At 45.8% G+C, this 27,046-nt stretch overlaps 1 protein-coding gene across 1 annotated transcript in view; it reads left to right on the forward strand.

Moving 5' to 3' along the window:
* The window catches only part of ZNF277 (zinc finger protein 277), a 102,189-nt gene extending 83,534 nt beyond the window's left edge, over positions 1–18,655 (forward strand). The window contains exons 5-12 of the mRNA XM_075558569.1: positions 1,748–1,839; positions 3,259–3,369; positions 4,848–4,980; positions 11,752–11,819; positions 13,393–13,489; positions 15,271–15,313; positions 16,331–16,505; positions 18,299–18,655. Of these exons, the coding sequence (XP_075414684.1) occupies positions 1,748–1,839; positions 3,259–3,369; positions 4,848–4,980; positions 11,752–11,819; positions 13,393–13,489; positions 15,271–15,313; positions 16,331–16,505; positions 18,299–18,485 (906 nt within the window). The 3' untranslated portion in view covers positions 18,486–18,655. The remainder of the gene's footprint in view (positions 1–1,747; positions 1,840–3,258; positions 3,370–4,847; positions 4,981–11,751; positions 11,820–13,392; positions 13,490–15,270; positions 15,314–16,330; positions 16,506–18,298) is intronic.
* The last annotated feature ends 8,391 nt before the right edge of the window (positions 18,656–27,046 follow it).

A 27,046-nucleotide genomic window follows, 5' to 3' on the forward strand; every position in this document is an offset into this window, starting at 1 on the left:
TCTAGCAGAGAGGCAGCCTTGGCTAGCCACCTTTGTGATGTATCAAGTGTATCAAGGTGGTTTAGAGGTCACCTGACACATGCCATTGATGTACAAAGTAAAAAAGCAAGTCCTAGAGAAGTGGTGGCCTTAAGACCCCACCAAGAGCCAGTCTTAGAAACAAAAAGGGAAAACTGGTCTTAGGCCTAATTCTTTATCCAGGACAGAAAACCAGGACTGAACCTAGAAGGGCAGGTTGGAAAACATGGATAGAAACCAGAGGGTAGGGAGGGAGCGGTTACTCCAGGCAACTAAGCAACTTAAGAAATCGTAATATGTCAATCATACTAGATAACTCTGCTGTGGAGAAGGATGGCGTACAAATTAATTAAAGTATATGCTCTTTATATCCCCATACCATAGGGCTGAAATTGGGGGACAATGCAAGAGGAAGGTTGAACCCGGTGTAAAGTACTGTCAATAACATGATGAGGATTTTATAGGTTTTATTCAGTAAAAAGTAGAGAACCATTCAGTTACTTTTGAGGACTAATTATATTTGTTTCCAGATAGAGGTTTATTGAGTACTTCTATTTACCGTATATACTCGGGTAGAAGCCGAGCTTTCCAGCACATTTTAATGCAGTTTGGTGAAATTAGGTGCCTCGGCTGATATTCGGGTTGGCTTATTCTCGAGTGTATATGATATTTCTAGGCAGAGCTGTTCCTATTTATAGACTAGTTTTTTAATGGTCTGTTTACGATCAAATTTTGTCTTTTGTCACTCCGTGCCTCTTTCAGATACGCACACATTTAAATTATATGTCACAGGGAAATGTTTTCCTATAAAAACGGTATCTGGAAATGGTAGCCTAAATCTCAGAGAACCAGGAACCAGAGTTTAAGCATCCTGGCCAGAGGAAAATAACAGCGAGAAGAGTACCAAACACCCTTGATTTAGTTTAATTCCTAGAATCTGATTGAGGAGGATCTGTAGTTCTGGTCTAGATTCTGGGCAAGAACAGGAGGCCAAAGCAGCGAATAGCAGATGGGAAGGAGGTGTAGCTGGGGGAGCCAGCTAGTGGGCACAGAAGTAGATCAGGAAGAGTCATGAAACCTTCAGTGAGTAAAAGGAGAATAGACACAGGTGGCCAGAAAAAGAGAGAGGAGAACATCAAACCGGAGGAGCGCCACGGCATAGAGTACCCTGAAGGTACAATCTGTCCCCTTTCCATGACAACACCTTAACATGTGCTCACAGCACGGACCCTACATCATTAAAGCAACAACTCACGCCATCGAGTCAGTGGTGACTCACAGTGACCCCCTATGAGTTTCTGAGACTCACTGTTAACAGGAGTAGAGAGGCCGGTCTTTTTCCTGAGGAGCTGCTGGTGGTTTTGAACTGCCAACCATTCGGATCACAGCCCAACATGTAACCACTGCACTGCCAGGGCTCCTTGGCAAGGTGGGAAACTACTGGCAAAAAATGGGCTGATCTGGAAGAAGAGGCAGAGCGGTGAGACCCTGTTGACAGAGGTCCCTGCTGGCCCGTGGAGTGTTCTGTAGGCCTTCAGCAGGACCACCTCGGAGTGTTTGTTCAAGAACGGTGGGAAGAGAGAAAGTGGAAATATTAGCTGTCATAGGGGAGTATTCTCTTTGCACTTTCACCCCGGGTTCCATCTCTCCAAACTGACTCTTGACATTTTTTATTAATCAGCTGAGTAGTTATTAAGGGTAATAGCAAAGATTTGTTTCTGCTTCACAGAAAGAAATTCTGGAACAACAACAGCAAGAAAGAAACGACACCAGTTTTTATGGCGTTTGTATGTTTTGCAATGTGGAATTCTCCGGTAACAGGTTTGCCTTTCACACATCTTTAAGTGTTACATTTTCTATTGGAAAGCTGATCAAAACATTCCTGTTAGTTACATAAATTAAGTTGCTCTGGTTCCATTTATATATCAGCATGACTTTACTTTTATATATATACAGAAATGTGTGTATATATATATATATATGTTCCTGTGTGTATTTCTGTATATGCATGGATGTATACCTACATACACACACACACACACACACACACACACACCACCTAGTGTCACAGATAGACTGTAGTTTCTCTAGGCAGTTTCAAAAACTGCCAAAAATAGACTTATATTATGTGTTATTGGCAGTGTTGGGGGAACACAGGTGGGGGAGGGTGAAATAATATAGAACAAAAAAATGTGTTCAATTCATTAACCTTAATTATCTTTTGTTATGTATCCTTCACTCCCATCCATTTTCAAATGTTTTGCATCCTGTAAAGAGAAACTTAAAAAAAAGAAATCCCATTGCCATCTAGCTGCCTCCTGTGCCTCCTAACGGCCTTCTCGGACAGCGTAGAACTGCTCCTGGGCTTCCAGGGTTGTGGGTCTTTCCAGAAGCCACCGGCTCCCCCGCTCCACAAAGCCCTCAGGTGGTACAGCCACCAGCACTCCATCAGCACTCAGGGCTTAGCCCACCACACCGTGCTGCTAGGGGCTTTCCATACCACCCAAGGAATAGCTTCCTGTGGCCCCCTCTTCCCAGCTGCTGGTAGCCACGAACAAACTTGTGGTTCTAGGCACGTTACTGTTCCAGATATTCCCTATACAAAGAGGTACCAAACAAACAAACTGCATGTGATGTGAGGGAGATAGTGCATTTGGAGTTCATTCCACCAGATCAGACTCTAAATCAAGCTTTCTAATTAGAGATTCTGAAAAGGTTGCATAAATGTGTGCAACAAAAAAAGGCCTGATTTGTGGCAGACGGGGGGCTGGTTTTGCCACCACAACAGTGCACCTGCTCACGCAGCCATCTCAGTGCTCTGGGTTTTGGCAAAAAGGAGCATGCCTCTCTTGCCCCACACACTTTACTCACCTGCCTTGCTCCATGAGACTTCCTTTCGTCTCTGTGAATGAAGAGGGACATGAAAGGACAGCGATTTGACAACGTGGAAGGGTGACGGAAAAACAAGGGAGGTGCTGTCAGAGTTTGAAAAATGTGTCCAAGAATGGAATCGCAGATTTGACAAATGTATTAAGTGCAATGGATAGTACGTTGAAGGTGATAAAGTTGTTTTGTTAAAAAAAAAAAAAAGCTTTGGGGTAAAAATTGCAGGTTTTGGGGGTACCCCCGTGAATAAGCAGATCATACGTGTCTCCCTTTGGTGTCTACTAACACGCTTACATTGTGTAACAACATTCACAGATGATATGTAAGTTATGCTGGTTGCACATGTCTTCCTAGATCTGTGCTTTTGAACCACATGGCCAGAGAACATGCTTTCAACATTGGATTGCCAGACAACATTGTAAACTGCAGTGAATTTCTGTGTACCCTACAGAAGAAGCTGGACAAGTAGGTGCTGGTTTTGTTTTGTTTGGGGGGTGTTGTTTGTTTAGGTGCTGTTTTATGAACCACGTCTGAGGCTGTTTTAATCTGGAACTCTGTTGTGAACTTGTTCTAATTGATTTAACAGTATAAAAGTAATTAAAGACGTGGAACTTCCTTAATTGTCAAGGTAGCAGAGTTCATATTTTGTGGGACAAGTCTCTTTTTGTCTAGATCATATTGCATTTTAGTGTTTCAAGATTTTTAAATAGAACGTGTCATGTATACCATTAAATGTACATGCCATACAAAGTGTGTCACAAAGGCCAGCCCAAGAAATGGAACGTTATTAATTCCTCTGAATTTCCCTTTGTAAGCTCTCTATATTCATATCCTCTTAGACGCCACTGTTCTAAATTTGCCTGCATATGTAGTGCCAATTGCTCTACTGTATTCAGTTCCGTGTGAGACGATGGCGTCCTGCCTGCAGGAGAAAGAACATACCCATTGTTGTTAGGATGCCCATCTTGTCAGCTCTGGCTCATTGAGACCCTGTCTAACAAGAACATCCGTACATTTTTATTTATAGAAAGATAATTCCATTGATAAAGCACAAACACTTTTTGAATATTAACCATCATTGTCAGTTTTAACTGAAATGTCAAGGCAACCAAGTTGACCATCTGTCAACCAACCCGCCTGATGTCGAGCCACCAAGCGAATGAGCAAAGTGAGGGGCTCTGACGACGGCGTGCTCGAGTGCCGCACTTCCACGCCGTGCCTCACTGCACGGCTCATTCGCTGACCCCACACAGGACCGTGGCGGGGCCCGGACACCCTCCAGCGACCACCCTGGGGGCTAGCCTGCAGGTTCTAGCATCCGCCAGACCACACGCAGGATGAGGGGTGATGGCCAGCTGACCAAAGGTCACCTTCCCCCATTCATCGAGACCTCTCAGTCCACCCAGAGGATGCAGGGCTGTGGGCAGGCAAGGAGAGGTGGGCTGCAGGCCTGCGTAGCTGGGAGGTCGGTGGGAGAGGCAGAGAGCAGAACAGGTATCACTGTGGAGCCAGGGCAAATGGTGGACAAGCGGGGTCGCAGCCTAGGGTGGGCAGCAGGAGATGGTGGATAGAGGAAAACACCATCACCCCTGATCCCTAGCATTCCGTGTGGGGAAGAAGAGCCTACCATGTCACCACACATCCTGAGGTAACCCAGGGGCTCCTGCAGGGCAGTTTAACACCCATGGTAGGCACTGGCACCCGATACGTGGGGACAATCCCCGGCCTGAGAGTAATGCAGATTGAACATAACAGCCTGGTCTCTGGAACATGCCCATGTCAACAAGGGGGTGTAGGCTTGGTGACCTTTTCATGTCCTTTCCCATTTGAAGATTCCATGGGCCCTAAAATTAATAAATATTAAAAGAATGATAATAAAGGGCTACGGCAGCAGCTACCTAAGCGACTGGCCCAGCCGGTCAGCGTCGGTGTGTCTCCTTCAGCCTGCAGTGCTTGTACTGTGAGAAGACCTTCAGAGACAGAAACACACTGAGAGACCACATGAGGAAAAAACAGCATCGTCGGATCAACCCGAAGAACCGGGAATACGACCGATTTTATGTCATTAATTACTTGGTAAGCCTTTCTCTTCGTGACTGGAAATTAGATTGCGGTGCAGCAGACAAGACCCTTCCACGGGCGAACGAATAGTGGAACCGCCGTTAGTGCGCAGCTCCCAATGTAACCAAGGGCTGCAGGGACTGGCTTTAAAATGGTCTTGGAAACCTAATTAGAAGATAGGAAAACAATAATAATTTATCAAGCATCCGTGGGGGTGGGGGTGGGGGTGAGAGAGGAGCTGATACCAAATAGAAAGTAAGTGTTTAGAAAATGATGATGGCAACATATGTGCAGATATGCAAGATACAATTGATGTGTGGTATGTTGTAAGGGCTGTAAAGCCCCCAGTAAAATGATGGTTAAAAAAAGAAGCATAATTTGATTTGTCACTTAGGTATACAAGGTAAATGCACGATGATATAAACTAAGGCAGCACTCGGACACCTGCCCTTCTCTCTTCTCCTCCCATTTACTGCGCTAGCTGTTACCTTGGGGCCGCCCGGCGCTCTATTTTGAAAGCACTTGCTGAACACTGGATATACGAGCTGTTACACTAGATAATTTTTTATAAAAGAAAGAAAATATCTTTACTCTTCTTCCTGCTCCCAATAAAAAGTCCATCCTGTCCCTCGTGTTCAGGGGGGGCGAAATAAATTGCTTTTATCTTTTTTATTTATTATTAATCATTTTGTTGGTAGCTCTTACAGTTATACCAATCCATAAATCCATCAGATCAAGCATAGTTGTTCGATTGCTACCATGATCAAGTGGTTATATCTTTGTTGCCCTCTGGGACTGGGTATTTTTATGGGAAGTTTCCTGGAAACCCAGCTGTCCTGCTACACAAGTAGATTGCATTTGTTTGCTTGGTCGGACGGACTAACTGGTTTTCCATGCCAACCTCAGTACATTTGTCAGCGCCCAGACATGACAGTCCCTTTCAATTAAGACGAGGTATTCAGCTGGCAACAGATGTCACCAGGGTGGGGGAGGCATCTGAAACTGTGGGCGGGGGCTTTGACTACCCCCGCGCCTGGGCAGTGCTAGCACACAGCAAACAGGGAAACGCTCCTATGAAGTGAAAGACTGAATCACTCTCTACTGGGACTTGAAAAGAGATTGGGAGTTCGGTTTCTAGCAGGCTCTCTTCTTAAGCAAAAAAAAAAAAAAAAAGGTTTTGTTTGCTTTGCTTTTCTCTCCCCCAACCTAATTTGAATGAATTAAAGTCCAAACCCAATGGCCACAGAAGGCTAATTGGATATAATCAGACCTCTCGTCTATTGGATAGAAACAAGCGCATCCTGAATTGTGTTGGAAATCCCTGCTCCAGGGCCCATGTTCGTCTGTTCTAATGTACTAATGAAATTCCCCTCGAGAAGCAAGTTTAACATGTGTTTGAAGAGAGAGCAAACGAGAAATTGCTTCGGTCAGCTGCAAATGGTTTACAACCAGCTAGAGGCAAAGGCAGCCTGTGAGCCAGTCTTCCCTTGCAGTCACTCAATCACATCACTTCCTAGACTAAACGCTGCTTCAGGGCCCAATCCGTCCCAACAGGGAGCAGGCAGCAGTGTCACCCGCCAGGACATCTTCAGCTGCTACTTAGAGCCTGTCACCGCCACGCTTCCTTCTGGGGCTCTTTCAAACTCTCATTCAAGAGCCTGCCACTCGAACAGCAGCAGAGAGCTGGGGGTATTTACCTTTCAGAGGGAACTTCAAAGGGCCTGTTCACTCTGCTTCTGCTGGTGTCTCAGAAGAGTCTGGTTCCCGTCCTCCTTTCCCTGGCCAGCATGTAGTGTGGCTCGTCAAATTGGACATTTCCTGCTCCGTTGGGCCAGCTCTCTCCAGACAGGCATGCAGGTGGCTCTGCCCACCACAGAGCTCCCAGTTCTGGTACAGCAGGATCATGCTGAAGAAAAACACTTGAAGAGGGTGTGGAGACCAATAACACAGAGAATGGAAATCAAGTCAACTCTAGGATAGTGTTGCTAGAAGTTGTTTTTAAAAGAAAACCAGCAACTGTTTGAATACCTAGTCTGTGCTCAGCATTCTCCTGGGTAATTATTTCTTTTAAATCATTTGGTCTTAAAGCTATCCCTGTGACCAAAGTGTTGTCTTTTGCCATATTCTGTAGATTGGTAGAGCCACAGAGTTTAACCGAGTTTCTTCCCAAGGTCACATGACTAAGGCACCAATTTCCTTCATTGTTCAAGGTGAAGTCATTTTACATCCTCTGGTTTGGATTAGTTGTGTTTTGTTTTCTTCGGGGTGTCAGATTCACACTGATCTCGTCATCCTCCATTCCTGAGTCTTTTGGTATAGCCAAGCAACGCTGTTGGATTCATAATGGCCCAGCCACCCTCCGTTGCCTGTTGTCTTTGGTAACAAACGAGACAAGGAGCCCAGGTCAGAGTAAAGCTACTTTGATGGAGCGTGAAGGGCTCTAACTCACGTTAGCCTCTTAGACCAGTCTGCTTTCCCCTCAAGAAAAACTGTCCGAAAATTAAACAAGTGTTATAATGCCGTGACATTATAGAAATGAGGCAAACACCTTTGAAAAGCATTGAAGAAGCCAATAAAGACTCTCAAGCTCTATAAGCACCCTAAACTAGGGGTTGCTTATCTGAGCTGTCAACTTAAATAGCGTTCTAGGAAAGCTGAGACAAGAGTTTGTGTAACAGTATAGTAGGGTGTATTACGTAATAGCATAATGATGTCGTGCAGTAGCCCTAGAGGATAGGGTAGAATCACCCCCTTAGGGCTTCCTAAGCTGAAATCCGTATGGGAGATCGCCACCAAGTCTTTACTCCCTCAGGGCAGCTGGTGGGCTCGAGCCACCAACGTTTCAGTCAGTATAATGTGTCTATTGTGTTACCAAGGCTCATTTAATAATGTGTGAATGAATATAGAAAGACTACTCCAAAGAACAGTAAGTGTGGAAAATGGGGTCACGGGTTTCTCAGCATCATTTTTTATTTAATTTTTATCCCCTTAGTCAAGAATATTTAACATAGACTCCTTCGTGTGAAAGAAGAAATTCTCTTAAAACTATACATAAGCAATGAAAATAGAGAGAGTTCATGCTTTTTCCTTAGAAGGAAAAATGCTTAGACCAGAGTAGGCAGGAAAGGGAGAGTTCTGTGAATACTCGCTGTGTGTGCATCCATCTCTCACATCTGAGTTTCTCCAGAGCCAGTCCCCTTGAGGCCGTACCGTCCTCAGGCATGGGAGGGCTTTGGGTTCCAGCTGCCGGAAGGGAATGGAAGACATTGCAGACACAGGGGCTGGTGAGAGTCCCTGTTCTCAGTGAGTTGGAGCTGGGTATGAGAGACAGGCCTGGGAGCATGTTTCTTTCCACACCTTGTAATGGTGAGTGCCGTTAATGCCGTGGTTGCTTCTGTAGCAGATATCTGCACCCTTTGGTCACTAACCCATTGAGTTCCTTCCCTGCACTTCCCACCCATGGAGTGTCTCCGGACTTCAAGGTCACGGAGGACACATCCAGGATACCCTGGCAAGATGCACTCTGAACATCACAAAGGTGGGAGAGCCACCAGCAAAGGAGGCTGTTTGAGGCGTGCCTCTGAGCTCAGCCAATTGACAGATTCATTTTGCCTTCTGGGGTGGGAGACTTTCCATTTTTATTAACGCAGGTCAGTTGCTAACGCTAACAGACTGGCAAATACAATCCAAATTGTCTAGATTGCTCACCTCAAACTCTTGCTTTATTTTCTCACAAACCAACAGGCTCTGGTGATGACGAGCATGGTTAGAGGACAAGGTTCCATTAGCTCCCCTTTCAGATGCCCTTGCCTCCAATCTACAGCTTGCATTTCAAGCTCTGGGGTCTCCTAACCAAGAAGGCAGAAAGTCAAATCAAGAGGCATTAAGTTGATACCAACTCATAATGACCCCATAGGACAAAGTAGAACTACCCAGTAGGGTCTCCAAGCCTGCACTCCTTAAACAGACAGCCACGTCTTCCTCCCACAGAGCCACGGATGGGTGCGAACCGTGGATGCATGTCTCAGTTAGCAGCTGAGCACCCAACCGCGGTGGCACCAGGGCGCAAGGAAACTGTGTTATCTTGCTTTGATGTAAGGCTTTTATTCTGAAAACATACAAAGCCATTTATAATGATAGAAGGCACCTAAGCTATTTTTTTTCATAGTTTTGTTCTAGTTCTAATAAAATCATTTCTTTACCCTTAAAACACTTGCTTTCTCTATTCCTCATGAGGGTGTGTGTGTAAGCACACATGCTAAGGGTGAATGTACCGAGGGAGGGCAAGTGCTAGATGGAAATGGGAACTCCAAACCCCCATGCTTTTTGCCACCCTCTCATTGATCCAAAACCATCTGATGCAGGGACGTGAGGGGGTGTTCAGAATGCCGTTACTGATGTGCCTTCAAGACTTCACGTTCTTTGCTTTCCTGACAGGATTCATTAGTAAGCACAGAGTCTTAATTAGAGAGCTCTGCGCTTTGTTGTTTTTCTCTTTGGGTCTTGTTCCTATATTCAGTCATATGTTTAACTCAACCAAGGCAGTGTACTCTGGGAAAGCCAAGGACATTGTCACATGCAATTTGCCTGTTTCCTAATTTACAATTGATTATATGATCCCCAATACATCCATTTCCTTTTCCCCCCTCAAGAGGTGCATGGTGAATGCTGTATCCCCTGGATAAACCCTTCCATGTTGGAGTGAATATAGCGAGGGAGTTGTGAAATAATGCTTTGAGTTTGGAAGTTTGGTAATAAAAGATATTTTTTGTCACTTTGGGTTCAAAACAAAAAACCTTGGGCGATCTTAGGAAGAAATTCAACTGGAAGATGATCGAGAGTTGCTAGACCATCCAGAAGAGTAAGACGAGTTATTGGTGTTAACTCCTTACCCGTATTTCCCTGATAGTTAAGGGTACAATACCACATCTGGCCCACCCTTGAGTAATGTCTCCAACCAGTAGATTTAAATCTAAGTCCAGAGACCGTGAGGAAAATGTTAACACCCGAAAGATGTGATTGACACCAGAAATGCTGGCTAGGATCCGTGCAGTGTGGAGGACGAACTCGGCATCCTGCGAAGCTCAGAAGCACGTTATAGAGACCACAGGAGCTATGTCTAGCGGTGCGATGGCCGCCTTCTCTGCTTGCCTGGGCTTACGCATCATTTAACTGACAGTTAATGACAGCTTCTCAACCGCTCATTAGGTGGATGAATGATGGATTTTCTTTCCCCCTAAATCACAATGGCGCCAATAGCTCATTGTTTTTAGCCAAATGAGCACCTTTATTTGAGAGAGAGGAATGAAAAGGTTCATAACTGAGAGTGAATTGTGGTTGTATTTTTCCAAATGAAAGATATTAAAGACAGCTTAGAAGTTTATAGTTTGGGCTTGACCCAAGCCATATTCTCACACTTAAAAAGAATGGCAGTGAGAAGAACAGTCCAAAAGAGAGGACCAAGCAGCTCCCTGAGGAGAAGTGGTCACAGCGAGGGAAGACATTCCTTCCAGTCGTTTTGGGACGTTTCGATGTAGCTCTGTTGAGGCTTGCCAGGCGCAGCCCTGAGAGGGCGAGGCTTCTCCACTAAAGAGAAGGAGTAAAAGCAATTTGGATAGGAACACCAGTGCTTGCCCGGTCCTGAGGACTTCACATGCAATAACTCACTCAGTGATCACCTAACAAAAACCGTCTGAAGTAAGGTCTCAGTTTGCCTCAAACATTTAGATTTTCTCAGTCTCAATTCAATTAATCAAATACTTCCTAGTACCCACCGTGCACCCGGGGCTGCAATGGAACACCCCCCGTGGACTGAATTCTAGGGTGGGAAGACAGATAGCAAATAAGGAGACAAATGGATACACAAAATTCTTGCAGGTAGTGATCAGTACTTTAAAGAAAACTCAAGAGCAAACAAAGTGGCTTGACAAAAAGTGGTACCTTGAGACGGGGTCCCCAGAGGAAAGAAGGTTGAGGGTTGCGTTTAAGCAGAGATGGGAGTCCAGTGCAGATCTGCAGAGACCAGTGTGTTCGGCTGAGGACGCGATACTCGGTGGACATGAACAAGGTGAACAGCAGCTGACCGCCCAGACAAAAGGAGCGAGCAGGGGGCTTCTACACCAGGTTGGGACTCTGGTTGTTGGTCTTGGTGTGAAAGGAAGTCATGGGAGGGTTCATACAAACAAGTAAGTGCTCTCCAGAAAGCTCCCTGTCAGCTAATCTAGATGCTGCTGTTCCAAAAGAAGGTCGTATTGGGGCAGCATTTAAGGACATGTCGCCCTTCATCGCTGAAACAAATGTTTAGTACAAGAGGGCTTCGAGGAGTTTGTGAAACGTTGGAATTGAAAGAAAATGCAATTTCCCCACAATTTCTTTGGAGCTCTTTGGACAGTCCATAATCCTTTTTGTGCGACTTTGTCTCACATACTGTGGACATGTCGGCGGGAGAGACCAGTCCCAGGAGAAGGGCATCCTGCTGGGTAACGTAGAGGGGCAGCAAAAGAAGAAAGCCCTCAACAAGATGAGCAGGTGCGGTGGCTGCAAGGATGGGCTCATCATTGTGAAGACGGAGCACGACCGACCCGGCAGTCTTCCCTCTGTGGTGCACAGGGTCGCTGTGCAGGGAGCCAACTCCACCGCTCCTGACAACATTGAAACTCCCTTGTCTACACCTCTGACTTGTATTGTTTCAGAGCCTTTTGAATGTCTTTTCTGTGTTGTGGAGTTATATATTTCCTCTCCCTCCACCCCTTCTTTCACTCTGACCTCACTGTCCTTTCTACCTAGGAACTGGGAAAATCTTGGGAAGAAGTTCAGCTAGAAGATGATCGAGAATTGCTAGACCATCAAGAAGAGTAAGACCAGTTATTGCTGCTAATTAAGGGCAGAGTTTTTCAGAGTGGGGGGAAAAAAGAGAGTTCTGTAGTTTGGCTTAAAATTATCTTTGAAGAATGTTATCTGAGGAGGCAGAATTAAAGAATCAACACCTGTTCCCCCCCTCCCCCGGCCCCTGTGCCCCTCACTCTGAGACCTCCATCTTTTGATGGGATGTGGCAAAAACTTGAATTCAGATAGCTTGAAATAATAATCATGAGGAAAAAAAGAAAGAATCATCACAAGAGCAACTGTTATCACACTAAGAAATCTGTTACTGCTCAAGTTATCCCCTAATTGAACACAGATAATATTTAATTCCGAGAAAAATGTTTTGCCAGGTGCTGGGCTTACTCGGCTGGTCCGCAGATATTGAAGGGATATGAACTTTGAACACCCCATGGTGCTTCAACTGGAATAGAGAAGAGATGTCGATTGGAATTAACTTTACGTTCATCCGATTGATGACGAACTTCAAACAGTCTCAGCTTCTTTCCATGAAATTATGAGCTCAAAAAGTGTGTTTTTCAACCCAAAAGGATTTCTTTTTATTATTTTTAATTCAAAGCTGTTTGGCCTCTCTCTCTGTCTGTCTCCCCACCAGCATCCCCCATCCCCAGGGTTTTGAATTTTTTTTTTTAATTGAAGTAAAGTCCAGAGTTGGAACCTTGCCCTCCGCGTAACTTCCTTTGCCGCTTAGAGAGTCAGCCATGAGTCCGCTAGGAGAGGATAGAAACTTTCCTTGCTCACTAGAGCACCCACAGTGGGCACGGTGTGGGCCTCTCAGAGCACACAAGTAATGCAATGGCCTGGAGCAGAACCGCGGGTGACCCTCCTGAGTGGGTGAAGTTAGGGAGCACAGTCCCCACTCTCTGAGCAGGTGAGCTTCCGTGTGAATTGGGTTTCGTGAATCTTTGAAGTCACAGCAGCGGTTGCTTCTGAACCTGCCTTGAGAAACCCTCCCTGGTTTGAGTTTGCATGGTTAGTGCTTCGTCTCCACGACTCTTCTCCCAGCTGCTCCCGATGCAGGATGACAGGCATTGACTGTATCTCAAGCACAGCGTGGAGGAGGCAGCGTGACTGCTGTTTGAACACGTGGCCCGGTTAGCTTGATCAGCATGTCCTCCTGGAAAGAAGTCTGCTGTTTTAAAAACCCCGTTTGTGGTGCAGACACACGCTCCCAGCATCATACCACGTGCATGCTGGGTGGTCTTGACTAATGAGCGCGTGCCTCACCTCCCCAATAGAGCTCCTTTTCAAGCTGCCCCCCCCCCCCGTCTCCCCGATAGAGACTGCACTCAGTATACAGGGAGGGAATTGCCCAGGCGTCAGGACCTGGAGCAGCACCAGGTCGCCCGCGGCAGTAATTTCATGGTGCCCCTCTGAATTTCAAAAGCTGCATCAGAAAACCCTAATGTGATGTGACACTCTTTACAAAAATGTCAGCATCAAAAGGGATGGGCCGAGGTTCCCCGGGTGGCGGTGGCACCGCCGGGGGTACGCCTTCTCCGTGAAGGGAGCTTGCACGTTTTCTGTTTTCTGTTTTGAACGCAGTGACTGGTCTGACTGGGAGGAGCACCCTGTCTCTGCCGTTTGCCTGTTTTGTGAGAAGCAAGCAGAGACCATCGAGACCTTGTATGTCCACATGGAGGTGAGAGCTTTTAGTCACCTGGGACATTCGCTTTGCTCACACAGTGGAAAGCCATACTTCCTGCCACCTCTTCACTTCCCCCTTCAGTTTCTCCATTGGTATCCCATTCCCCAAAGCGCAGACGAGACTAGCATAGTCCTCCCCAGAGGACCACATCTCTGGCTGGTTAGTTAGCTGTGCCGTGGGCAGGACCCTCGTGGACTGTTGGTGAGACACTGCACAGCCCCCCACCTCAGTCCCACCTTTGAGAGGCTCACGAGATGGTTCTGGCTTAGCAAACAGGGTCACAGCCGGATGCAGCGACAATGAGATGACGTACAGATAGGACAGGTCTGGATCTTCTCCCCATGATGGAGGAGGGCCAGGGGAAGAGGGACAGTCACTCACACAGCTCCAGCGGAAGCCGAGGCCCTCCGTGGAGAGGAGGCCGGATGGAGTCTAGCCGCCCCCTTGGATACAAGCATTGGAGGGAAGACATTTGAGGCATTCACAGTCTATGCCGCACTCCCACCCACCCCCAGCGCACACTCCCCACACCTCTGATCAACAGGACGGCGTGGGTGGGAAAGGCAGCGTCTAATGATTCCACACAGTGTCACCACTCAGCAGGAGAGGGCTGATTAAAGTTGGGGGTGGGTGGGATCACTGCCCATTCTAATCCCTCCCACCAGCGCATACGCTCCTCTTTCACCCACCTCCACTGCAAGCTCCCTCAGAACCACTGTTGTTATTTGGTCCAAGAAGGTCCTAGAAGATGCTACAAAGATCATGGGCATTTTCCCTTAGGAAAGCAGAGCGTCCATGTCTCTGAGGCAGGGGACCACGGGAATGTGTGGTGATCAATTCCCTGTGCCCTGCCGGCTCTGCATTGAGAGCAGGCTGAGTGCACATGCCCTGCGTAGAGACTCCCCCAGTGCCATCCTTGACAGGGGTCCTCGCTCCCTGCTAAGCCCCTGCCTGTGATTCGGCGTCAGGATTCCTCGTCATAGCCCTGCACTGGGCGCTACAGGAGGCACTGGGTGCCGGGGCTGAGTCTGCCTTCGTCCTCCATGGGCGTGTAACTGCCAGCGCTTCTCGGGCGAGGCGGACGGTCAGAGCAAAGGAACAAATAAAAGTCTCCTGATGGCAGAAATCCAAAGAAGTGTAATTCGTGGGGAGATGTGAGTGAAGCGAAGCTTGGCGAGGGAAGCAGTATATTTGACAGTGTGAAATGGAGAGCCGAATCTCTGAAAATGTCTGCATACGGAATGAAGGCCCATTAAGGAGCCCTGTTGGCACCATGGTTGGAGCACGTGGTTGTTAACCAGAAGGTGGGCAGTTTGGGCCCTCTGTTTCCATAAAGATTTCCGCCTTGGGAGGTCGATGGGGCAGTTCTGCTCTCTCCCTCCAAGCCTGCTGAGCCAGAACCAACTTGGCAGCAGTGGTCTGGGCTGCCTGGGTTTGCTTTGCTCTGATTGGAACTCTAGTGCACAGGTCCAATACGGCAGAGTCACGCCTCCCTGGAGCCTTGGGACGCTTTCTGTCCAGCTGCCGAGTGCAGCCGTCATACATGGTCGCCACTACAGGCAGAAGCCGTGGCCAATGAAGGTCAAGGCTGCTCGGCTTGACTGGCTGGGTCTTTGCTTGAAGAAGAGGTTGGGTATGGGAGAACACACAATTAGCAACACTTCAGCCCAGGTTTCAAAAAGGCTCAAACTCCTGTGAATTAGCTGTTCCCAGCCTCGGCATGACAGGATGAATAATTCATATCCTTACAGATGTATCCCTTCCCTTCTTTTTAGGATGCACATGAATTCAATCTCCTCAAAATCAAGGCCGAACTTGGTGAGTTTGCTTCAGAAGTTGTTCTCCGTGATGACGCACAGGGCATTCATTCATTCATTCATTCATTCTGTGCGCATTTCAGAGATAGGGCTGTAAGCAGCCGCCATGTTCTCTCACTCTGTCTGGAGAGGGCCCAGGGCCCAGTGCGTCTCCGTACAGGTGGCTCTAATGACAATTTGAAGCAAAGCTTCTCAACTCTCTTGAACTGTCACACTCAGCGATGGCTTTTATTTCAGGCAGGTTTTTTTCCACTCTTCCAAAATGTAAGTCATGATCCATCCCATAAATGGGAGTGGAGGGTGGCTAGAAAGAGCTTAAGTCTAGGAGTCAGACTAGAGCTGGTATTGCAATTCCAGCTTTTAACTGGTGGCATGACGGGATCACGGGTCAGAAAAAAGTGATGGGGAGGGATGGTGTATGTAAAACACCTACTGCGTGCCCTGGCAGTGCACCTTGAGTTGTTTATAATCGATGTACCTTGTTGTCTCTTTGTCAGCAGCACTGAGCTAAAAGGAATTGGTGCCATTAGACATAAAGTACTGACTTGCTCGCGAATCCAAGAGAGCGAAAAGCTCACTCCCCACAGCTCAGCTTTCCGATACCCCTGAGTGTGTCCCTTGCCTTGCTGTTTCGACCTGTCCCACAGTGCATGTGTCAGTAGCTTAGTCTTCGAGGACGTGGGTTCTGGAATGAACAGCTGGTGTCATATCCTGCCTCCTCCACTGACCTGCTGTGCAGCCTTGTACAGTTTCTTAATATCTACTTAGGGTACAATAATACCACCTGTCCCATAGGGTGTTGTGAGGATTAAATGTGTTCTTCTGCAGACAAGGATTAGAACTGTGCCTAGCAGGTAAGCCCCGTGGGCTGTTCTTGTCTATATTTTATTATGCTATCTCATTGGAGTGCCTCTTCTGATTGGGTAATGAAGTGAACTGGCTCTTTTTAAAAATTATAATAGGGAAAAATTGAGTCTCGCCAGTTATCTAATGATTGTGGGTACTGTCATGTTTTTAGGATTAAATTTCTATCAGCAAGTGAAGCTGGTGAACTTCATCCGAAGGGAAGTCCACCAGTGCCGCTGCTACGGCTGCCAGGTGAAGTTCAAGTCGAAGGCTGACTTACGGACTCACATGGAGGAGACGAAACACATCTCCCTGCTTCCTGAAAGGCCGACGTGGGATCAGCTGCAGTAAGTGCTGTCCAACCAGGCGGTGCCTCTGCTCTCCAGTTTCCTTAATTGATCCCTTTGTTTAGTCTCTTAAAACTGCAAAACCTGTAAATAAATAAAAAATTTAAAGTCTCCCACGGGATGGTACTTGCTACATACGTAGGTTGCTTCTTCTTTTGGGTTCTCGTAAATGATAAAAAGTAGATATCTGTAGCCCTGCAGTTTTCCTATTTATCTCATTTAGGCCAATGTCTAGAAATAATATGATAGTGCCAAAGGTATGCACACTGTTGGTGTCTGTCTTGCATCTTGGCAGAGAAAGAATATGGAGCTGTGGGTGCCTGTGAGATGTTGTCATCCTCCAGGGTAGCTTGGCCAGGTCAGCCCTGTGCTGCTGCTCAGCTGAGGGGACTTCTGAGAGCCTTTGTTTTTTTGAGTGGCCTGGTGGTTCCTTTATTCGTGGGGGACATTGATTGCATCAGGTCCTGGGACTGTAGTCTGATGGCTGCCAGAGTCAGGCCTGTATTGACCCCTGTAGTGTAAAGCCCTCAGGGGGAGCCCTGACCTCACTCCAATGCATGTGCAGACAAGGAGCCAGAATACCACATTTGTAGTTAAACAAACATTGAGTGTCTTCATTGCCTGCGGTGTTTACATCGGAAAACAAAGCACCAGGGGAAACAACCATTTCCTCCCAAGTTGTAAAGGATTAGGGTATGAAAAAGAAACTCAATTTAAACTCTGCTAGCCTGGAGGGAGGAAGCACTAGGTGCTCTGAGTGGAAATGAGAGATGCAGGTTTTAGCTTCATGCAAGGAGCTAGTTCCTAACGGGAGCTGTCCAGTGCTGGAGCCAGCTGCCTTGTAGAATACCAGTTCCTTCTCACGATGGAGGTATCGAGCAGAGCCTGAATGGCCGGTTAGCAGAAGCTGTGAAACATTCTATAAGGAAGATACCAGCCACGACAGGTAAAAGCAACTCATAAATTTGTCTCCTTCATTCAAAACCCAGTGCCATAAAGTCAACTCTGACTTACAGGCACCCTGTAGCACAGAGCAATTACTCCTCCTGGCGCAGGCGGCCACATCCTTTTCCCAGCGAGCGACTGTGGGGTTCAAGCCACCAGCCTTGTGGTTAGGAGCCAAGAACTTAACCACTGTGCCACCAAGAGTCCTCATCGTCCTCAAGACAAAATGCTGTCGACATTGTTGGCAGGGAAACCTAGCAAAATTGCAGATGCATAGATAAATACAGATTTACACGCAAGGAGCTTCAAACAGCTGTAGATGGTAAAATTAAAAGATGATGGCATTTTTTAAACCTTTTATTAGGGACTCATACAACTCTTATCACAATCGATACATGTACATACATCAATTGTATAAAGCACATCCATACATTCTTTGCCCTAATCATTTTCAAAGCATTTGCTCTCCACTTAAGCCCTTTGCATCAAGTCCTCTTTTTTTCCCCTCCCTCCCTGCTCCCCGCCTCTCATGAGCCCTTGATAATTTATACATTGTTATTTTGTCATATCTTGCCCTATCCGGCGTCTCCCTTCCCCCCCTTCTCTGCCGTCCATCTCCCAGGGAGGAGGTCGCATGTAGATCCCCTTTCCAACCCACTCACCCTCTACCCTCCCAGTGATAATGGAATTTTTTCAGGAACTTTTTGAAGCCTCCTCAGCTGGATAGTTGGGTGAGTGGGTGGATGGAGAGTTAGATAGCTAAAGATGCTAATGTACAGAGTAATGCTACCTAGAAATGTCCGGGATTGTTATTAATGTGCTTACTGGGTATATCTGTGTTATTTCAGGTATTACTTTCCAACCTATGAAAACGACAGTCTCCTGTGCACACTGTCTGACAGTGAAGGTGACCTGACGACCCAGGGGCAAAAGGAAAAGGTGCCCGTCCTCAGTGAGGATACAGCTGCACTACGAGCTTTAAAGCAAAGCAGCATTTTGAACCAGTTGCTACAACAAGACTGTTTGCAAAACTAGAAGAGATGGAGGAGCCTGCTGCCCAAGCAATTTTGAATATTTTCACTTGAGAAATAGACACAAAAGCATAGTTTACATATGAACGACATCAAAGGACTAACCATTAGTGCAATAAACTTTTTGGCTTTTTAATTTTCAGAAAATAAAGTAAAAAATTTAAATGGGGGCGTTTTGTATCTTGCCTGTAAAGTTCTATTGTGTAATTGTTTTCAATCACCTTGTTTCATTAAATTCATAAGTATCACTGAGGAGGACGATATGGAAATCACAGGTAAATGGCACGTTCAAATGCTTCCCAAAGCTCCTTTCCACCAGTAGTTGTCCTCACCCACAAGCCTTCTTCATCCAGGAAGTCACAGAACTCGACACAAGTGCGCTTTCGATACGACAGGTGCTCAGCTGCCACGAAGTGACAGCTGAATGGACCCACACTGCACACCACTCCAGACCAGTTACGAGCTGCCTGTGTCACTGTTGGTGACCTCAGTTTAGATTTGTAAAACTCCCTAGAAATGGACGTTGGGACATCGATTTCACCTTCCCTTACAATGGTAATGACCATGTGTCTCATGTGGGTTTGGGCACCTTCGGCTTTGGACTGATTCAGAAATCTGTCCTTTATATAGAATGGCTTAGTTCAAACAAAGAGTTAAACTCCAGACCCCCAAACCACTTGAGGGGTCTTTGTCCCCAAATCTACCGCCACAGGGATGCTTAAAGACACCAGAGAAATTCTGTCAGTTAAACTCTAGAGGTTAAAGGCTGGCAGGAGGAAGGTGTTCACTGCCGTTTGAAGCTAAACGTTGGTGTTTCGTGGACTCCTATAAGCAGGAAATTGAATGTTTGCCCAGGTCCTGGGAACCTCAGCATTGATTTGCTTTGTAATAGGAAGTCCCGCTGGTCTTGAGTAGTGCAACACCCATGGAATACGATCTGAAGTGCGTCTTTGTCCTTAGTTACTATATGTGCTTAAACATCAATGCTTCGAGTAGTGCTAAAGATTAACGCCCACATTTTCACAAATATGACATCATTTTAAATGATCGAATACCTTCTCCACTCCCATCATGGTCTTAAAATTATATATATATATATATATATATATATATATATTATACTGTTTTCCCCTGTTCAAGGGCTCATATTCTTAGAGAGTTTTCTCATGTACAATCGTCTCAGCCAGTGACCCCCTGTGCTATCCCTACTGGAATCTGTCATGCTTGAACCCAAATGGCACTCCAAGCCCCTGGAAAATGGGAATAAACTGTAAGGCCTGCACAAAACAGCCTCCCTGATCACTCAAAGCTCCACCGAATGTAAGCTGTCGAATATGCTTTTGAACCTTGCAAGCCTAGTTGCTCTGGTATGGCAAGCAAGATCGAGGCACAATTACCTCCTAGTCCAATGGGTAGAAGCAAAAAGATGTTCTATGAGTCTGTCCTGTACATGAGTACTTTTTCATCTGGAAAGACAGCTACATTCACAGACATGCAGCACATACAATAATGCCAAATGCAGGGAGATCACAGGCTGGTGGGTGAAAAGCCTTGTGGACCCAGGAGCAATGGAAGTATCTCAGTGTGGGCGCAGGGCTCCACATGGCTTCTCCAGCTCTCCAGTGTCTCAAGAGCAAGAGAGTGAAGCAGAGAGAGAGTGGAGCCCACCTCCAGGGAAAAAGAGAGGAAGTTACCAGAATTCTCATGAGAAGGCCATGCCCACAGTGAGGCATCACCAATCAGGCTGCGACCTGGTTGATAGGTTAGACCCCACCCCTTCACTCTGAATATCCTCAAGGTGATAAGATTATGTAACTACCACACCCCGGGTTTCGTCTGTGAGTTCTGTGGCTGTTACAATGGATTCTCAAACCCAGCAGAGAAGGAGACTGCTGTGGGATGAACGGTTGGTGACGGAATAGGGCGCAAAAGATGGAGGGCAAAGCATCTCTGCCTTTTGGCTGGAGAACTTGAGCTGGTGAGGAATTGGATTCTCTCTGTCCTTGTGTAGGCAGAACAGGTCAGATAGCTTTTTAAAACTTCCTAGCAGTGTCAAATGTCTTATTACAGTAGTATCAGTTATGGGACAAACACTATGTGCCTCCTGATAAGATGCATTGTGGAGAACAGAAGCATCATGTTCTTTGGTGTTCCAAAAATGCATAATCAAATTAGAGTATAAGCATGAAGAATCATCAATTAAACCCAAATGAAGTACAGCTCCAAAGTAATTCTTTTAATATTGTCCAAATCATGAAAAGTAGTGGAAAGACTATTGATCTTGGACCCAGAAAAATATTTTTCTTTTGCCATAAAAGACGTTGGTGGGGAAACTAAGTAAGTTTGAATAAGGTCTGTCTGTAGTAACTTTTACAATATTGAAGTTAATATCCTGATTTTGATAATTATCCTATGATTATATATGAGGATATCCTTATTTTTTCGGAAATGAAGTATTTAAGGGTCAAAGGGCATGTTTGCGATTGATTCTCCGAAGCATGTCGGAAGACACTGAAACGGCTCTGTGGAGAGGAGCATCACGTCATTGCAGTAGGTGAGCTTTTAACATTCGTGGGCTCTAGGCCAAGGACATTGGTATTCTCTGCAGGATTGCAAATTCTCTAAGTCTAGAATTGTTTCAAAATGATGTTTAATAAAAATGTCTTTTATTGTAGGTTTGCTTAAATAAGAATCCAAGTAAGAGCCACACATGTGTTTGATTGGTATCGTCCTTAAGGATAAATGGTCTCCTCTCAAAAATATCACCAGACTATTCCATCCAGTTTCTGATTTTAGTTAATTGTGTCTTCCCTCCCGCACCATTTTTTTTTCTGGGGGGAGAGGGCAGGAATTTGTAGATAGATCTAAAAGCTTCATAAGACTTGGGTTCAAAATAATTTTTATGGCTGGAATATTTCCTAGGAGACAGTATGGTTCCTATTGTGTCCTGTCAGGCACATAATATCTGATTGTACCTCTTTTAAAAAGATATCAGAATAAATAAATAAATTCAACTATTGTCTGATGTACCATTCAGTTCATCATCTTTTATCTAATTATTTTGGCATCCATTCAAAATTGTTGCCTAGATCTCGTCATTCTCTAAGGGTTTCAAAATGGTAGTTTTAATTTTAATACTTTTTTGCAAGTACCGTATATACTAGAATACAAGCCAACCCAAATACCAGCCAAGGCAGATAATCTGCATAAGAGCATGAAAACTGCATTTAAAATGTGCTGAAAAACTCTGCTTATACACAAGTATATACGGTAAGTTCTTTATGCCGCATTCATGTTATAGAGTTCTGGAATAGGAATGTTCAATTGTGAATGCCTGCCTGTGAAGATGGTGGCCCAGAACTAATCTTGTAGCCACATGAGCTGTCCAGAGAGATTCAAGTGGTCCTCTACACTGAATTCATAAAAGGCATAGGCTTTAACCCTGACTTGAGATTTCCAAATCTTCCACTCTGCATACACCTATTGAAGGCTAGTATAATGTTATTAGTAACTGTTAATTCAGGTAGACTAGAGAAACAAATACAGGGAGACTCATGTATGAGAGAGAGTTTTATATAAAAGAGCAATTGTATATTGAGAAAACAGGGCAGGCCAGATCAAGTCCATGAGTCTGATATCACCCCATATATCGATACTAGTCCTTAAACTCCTCTTTATACTCATGCAGCCGTGCGATACTGCCAAATGAAGGAAGATCACAGCCCAGTGGGTGGAATGTCTGGTGAATCCAATGGTGGTAGAAGCATCTCAGCACTGGCGTGGGTCTCCACGTGGCTCCTCCAGCTCTGAGGCTCTGGCTGCCATCAGCCTGTCTCCATGTGGCTTGTCAACAAGAATGACTAGCAGGGAGTGAGCGTGTGTCCTGCCTCAGCAAGCTATCTCTTTAGTGCCTCCAAATGAGGTCATCAAGCTGCGACCTGATTGACAGGCTAAACTCCACCCCTATACTCTTAAGTCTCAAATTGAAAGCAGATTATGTAACTACCACAGTAACCAAACCAAGAAAATAAGTGCCTTTATAAGAGTTGGGGGGAAAATAAATAAAAAGAGGTCTTCTTGTGATTGTTAGGTGTCATCCCATTGGTTCCAACCCACAGCAACCCTATGTGCCACAGACAAGGCGTCTGGCTCTGCACTGTCCTCACAACTGCTCCCTATTGACGCGTCAATCCATCTCTTCGAGGGCCATCTTCTTTTCCATTGCCCCTCTACCAAACATGTCCTTCTCCAGGGACTGGTGGTCTCTTTTGACAATATGTCCAAAGCAAATGAGAAGTCCCACCATCCTTGCCTCTAGGGAGCACTCTAGCTGTACTTCTTCCGAAATGGATCCGTTTGTCCTGTGGGCAGTCCATGGCGTTTTCAATATTCTTTTCCAGTCTCACAATTCAAATGCATCCATTCTTCAGACTTCCTTAGTCATAGTAATGGGAAGAGAAAGGAAAAAGATGCCTTCTTTGGTTGAGTTAAAGATACAATTAAGTCTAATTGTTTTTCAACCCAATGGATAAGAACGTGATTAGGCCTGTGCCTGGCCCCTCCTATCTCTAGAAATCAGATTGGTTCAGGAAATCCGAGGAAGGTCCCAAGTGTGTTCTAAACCCTGATTCCTTCTTAACTCAGAACAGAAGCAATGGATGAATGAGGATAATTGAAATCGAGGAAGGGAAAGTTTATTAGAGAAAACATGGAGGTTTTAGCAGGCAAATCAGAGAGATTACAGAAGGAAAATAGAACTCTTCAAAGACAGACCAAGGAAGAGATGATATGTTTGGTGCTCAGGTCATAGACGAGGCTATTTTTTCAAATGTGCAGATTTTAGTGTACAAGTGCGTTTGTTTTTCAAACAAAAACAATGAACTTAAGGAAATTTAACAAGAACAGAAACAAGTCCTAGCATGCTGTTTAGACTCCCAGAGAGAGCAGTCCTAGGCCCCTCCTGGGAAAGAGCTCTGAGAACAAGAGGAGCATTCCTTGAGAAGAACCTCCATGGCACAGCTCTGGGAAGACGAGGGGCAGCGCAAGGGGCAGCGGGAGAGATGAGACGAGTAGGTGAAAGTCAACTTTAAGGAAACCCTGGATGACCTGCCAGGTGTCACTATCATTCCAGATGAGCACACAAATGTTGCCTGGACCCTGAGGGAACATTGCTGGGAGATTTGGGAATTCAGATTCTAAGTGAAGGCTCGGAGGAGAGTGCCAGTGAGGACAGTCATCAGTGGACTCCAGGCCTCGGTAAGTTCTCAGTTCAAGGGTAGAAGGCTTGCTGATAAGGATTATCTAACTCAACGTGAGGGTCGTCAAGGTGTTTTTGAACTATGGTTACTTTTGGCAGTAGTGACTTGGCTCTCACAACAGGGGCCCTGGACAGAATCTAAAACAAAATTATAAGCGCAGGTCGAGGACAAAAAGAAGGGTCAGAGCCTACAGTTAACATTAGGGGAAGCAACATCACAGAGTCAACTCTGGCTCTCCGAGGGGAGTAAAGTGGAGGGAAAACCGGCACTCACACGTGCCCCGGACTTGCATTCCGCCTAGCAGAGACAAGTACTGCTGGAGGCCTGGTCCAAGCAAAAGCTGGGATGGGTGATGAGCAGAGGACAGCTGAGCAGAGATGTGAGTCCTCACTGGGCCCCAGTGCAACTGGTCTGGTAGTCCTATATCCATTATCGCTTCCTTCCATTATGGGGAAGCATTTAGTGGGGTATATGGCAGCCCAGAATGACACAGGCAGTCTCTGAGTTAGAAACAAGAGCCACTGCTAACTCATTTGAGAAGAATATTCAGAATAGATACATGTAGTTTTTACGTCGCCTTGCCTGAGCGCAAGAAATGGCTCCAAGCCTTTTCCAAGTCCAAGATTTAAAAGTTGCTCAAAACAAAACAAAATCATTGCTGTTAAGTCAATTCTGACTCATAGCGACCACATTAGCACTACCTACACGGAAGAAGTGCCCCGTGAGTTTCTGAGACGGTAACTCATTATGGGAGTTACAGCCTCATCTTTTCCCTGAGGAGCCGCTGATGGTTTCAAACTACCAGACAGCCCAGTACGTAACCATAATGCACACTTAACAAATAAAAGTGGTTCTGATGCAAAACATTTATGAGGAGGGTTTGCTTCCATTCAAAAACCAAACTCGCTGCCACCAGATTGATTCTGGCTCACAGTGACCCTGCAGTACAGGCAGCACAGTCCTCTGTGTTTCCAAGGCTGCCTTTTTTTAAGGGACCAGAAAGCCTTTTCTCTCACAGAGCACCTGGTGGATTTGAACCGCCAACCTTGTGGTTAGCAGCACAACAGGGAATCTACTACGACCCCAGAGCTCCTTAAGTGCTCCAAAATGAAGGCAATTTTATATGACATTAAAGGACAAGTTCAAGTTGGCTGTAAGTCAGATGTTTGTAACTTGTGAACACTTTGTACATTTCTCAGCCTCTAGCAGCTCAGGACACACACAGAAGTATCCAAATTGTGGGAAATGAGATATAAGCAAGGGAGTAGCTCATGTTACAGCTTCTCAAGCTTCAAGAACCAAGCACCATTGTTCTCCCTCCTGTCACTTAGGATATAGAATGGTCCCAGGTGGGTCATTGAGGTCAACGTCAAGTACAGTAGAGCAACAATATCAAAGGAATCTGGATTCCTGGCAGAGGGCCTCACCAACCTGGAATGCTGACCTGGACATTCTCATGAAAGGGAACTATAATAAGCTTCAACTTTCCCACTGTTATTTTGAGATTTCTGTCATTCATCACCAAACCTAATCCTCACCAATATATCTAAGTTGCTATGTAAGTTGCAGAAATGTCTGCAGCAGCTGTAGTTCAGGAATCTGGAAGGGATGTTTTCCAGCAGAAACAAATGAGGAGATAAAAGTTCCCTTCGAAGACAGCCTTCACAGGCGGAGCAAGCCTGCACCAAAGGGCAGCGGCTGGAGCCAGCAGAGCAAAGCACTGAGAAGCATGCCCAAGTACCCACGGGAGTGTGGGAGGCCAGGCAGGAGATAAAGGCCAGACTCATGGAGCAGTGGGACACGGCGACCAGAGCCCAGGGGGGGGGGGGGCGATGCAGGGTCAGAGGTTTTGAAGATACAAGATGGGAAAGAAAGACCTGTCAAAACAGACAGTGTAATATATGACAAAATAATAATAATATATGAATTATGAAGGGTTCATGAGGTAGGGGGAGTGGGGAGAGAGGGGGAAAATGAGCAGCAGATATTAAGGGCTCAAGTAGAAGGCAAATGTTTTCAGAATGATGATGGCAACAAATGTACATATGTTCTTGACACAATGGATGGATGTATGGATTGTGATAAGAATTGTACGAGCCCCCAATAAAATGATTAAAAATAAATAGATTAAAAAAACAGACCTTGTGACTGGCCTTGCCATTATTACGTATGTCTAGACTACGAAGAATGCAAAGGTCTCCTCTGCTGCTCTTGAAGAACGACCTGTGGACTCTTCCCACAGGAATGGGAAGACACGCGACGAAAATGCACTTCTTGAGCGGCTTCTTCCGCTGCAGTCCGAGGGCAGACTGGGGACTCGAACTCACGCACATGGACTGACGACGCCACATGAAAAGATCGCTGAGCCTGCAGCATGCTGGGAACCTTGGTTCATCTCTAACTCCTTGAAGCTCTTGTGACTGACTTCCCTTGTGTCTGCTTGCTTCATTTGTTGTTGGTCGGTACCGTCAAGTCCATTTCTGCTAGAAACCGAATATGCAACAGAACAAAGCACCGCCATCCCTACAATTCGTCTTCTGTTTGAGCTCAGGGTTGCGGCCTGATGTCAATCAATCTTATGGGGAGGCGGAGACTTCTCTTTCCCACTGCCTCCACACACGATGCCCTTCTCTAAAGCCTGGTCTCTCCCAACAACATGTCCAAAGCATGTGAGACCATGTCACCATCCCGGCCAACAAGGAGCATCCTGGCTAAACTTCTTCCAGGACAGATGTGTTTGCTCTCTGGACAGCCCGCGACACTTGCAAGCACGATACTGCAAAAGCATCGATTCTGCTTCAGTCTTCCTTATTTAGGGTCAGGTGATTGAAAACACCGAGGTTTGAGGGCACATCTGGGTCTTCAAATGAACATCCTTGCTTTTCAGCCCTTTAAACAGGTCTTCGTGTGATCTCATCATCAAAGAGGTTTCATTGTGCTCCATTTAAATTTGCTCTGGGTTTTAATATTTGCTACTTCCTTTTCAATCGAGGTTTTTATCCATTTGACTTTGTTCCTGTTAGTTTTAGGGTTTTAATAATGTTTTCCTATAAAGGAAATCCAGGATAGCTGAGGACTGATGGTTTCTTGGTGGTATGGCAGGAGAGGGGGAGGGGCAATGGGGAGTTAATAACTGTGAGTACAAGAAGGAAGAAAATGTTCCATCACTGAATGTGGTAAGGATTGCACAACTCTTCTTGGTGTGTGTGAACTCTTGAATTATATGATATGTGAATATATGCCAATATGACAATAATAAACTGTTGAGAAAAAACAAACAGGAAGCTGTGTAGCAGATTTACCCAAT

The sequence above is a fragment of the Tenrec ecaudatus genome, chromosome 9, assembly GCF_050624435.1.
Source record: "Tenrec ecaudatus isolate mTenEca1 chromosome 9, mTenEca1.hap1, whole genome shotgun sequence".
Classification (NCBI taxonomy): Eukaryota; Metazoa; Chordata; class Mammalia; order Afrosoricida; family Tenrecidae; genus Tenrec; species Tenrec ecaudatus.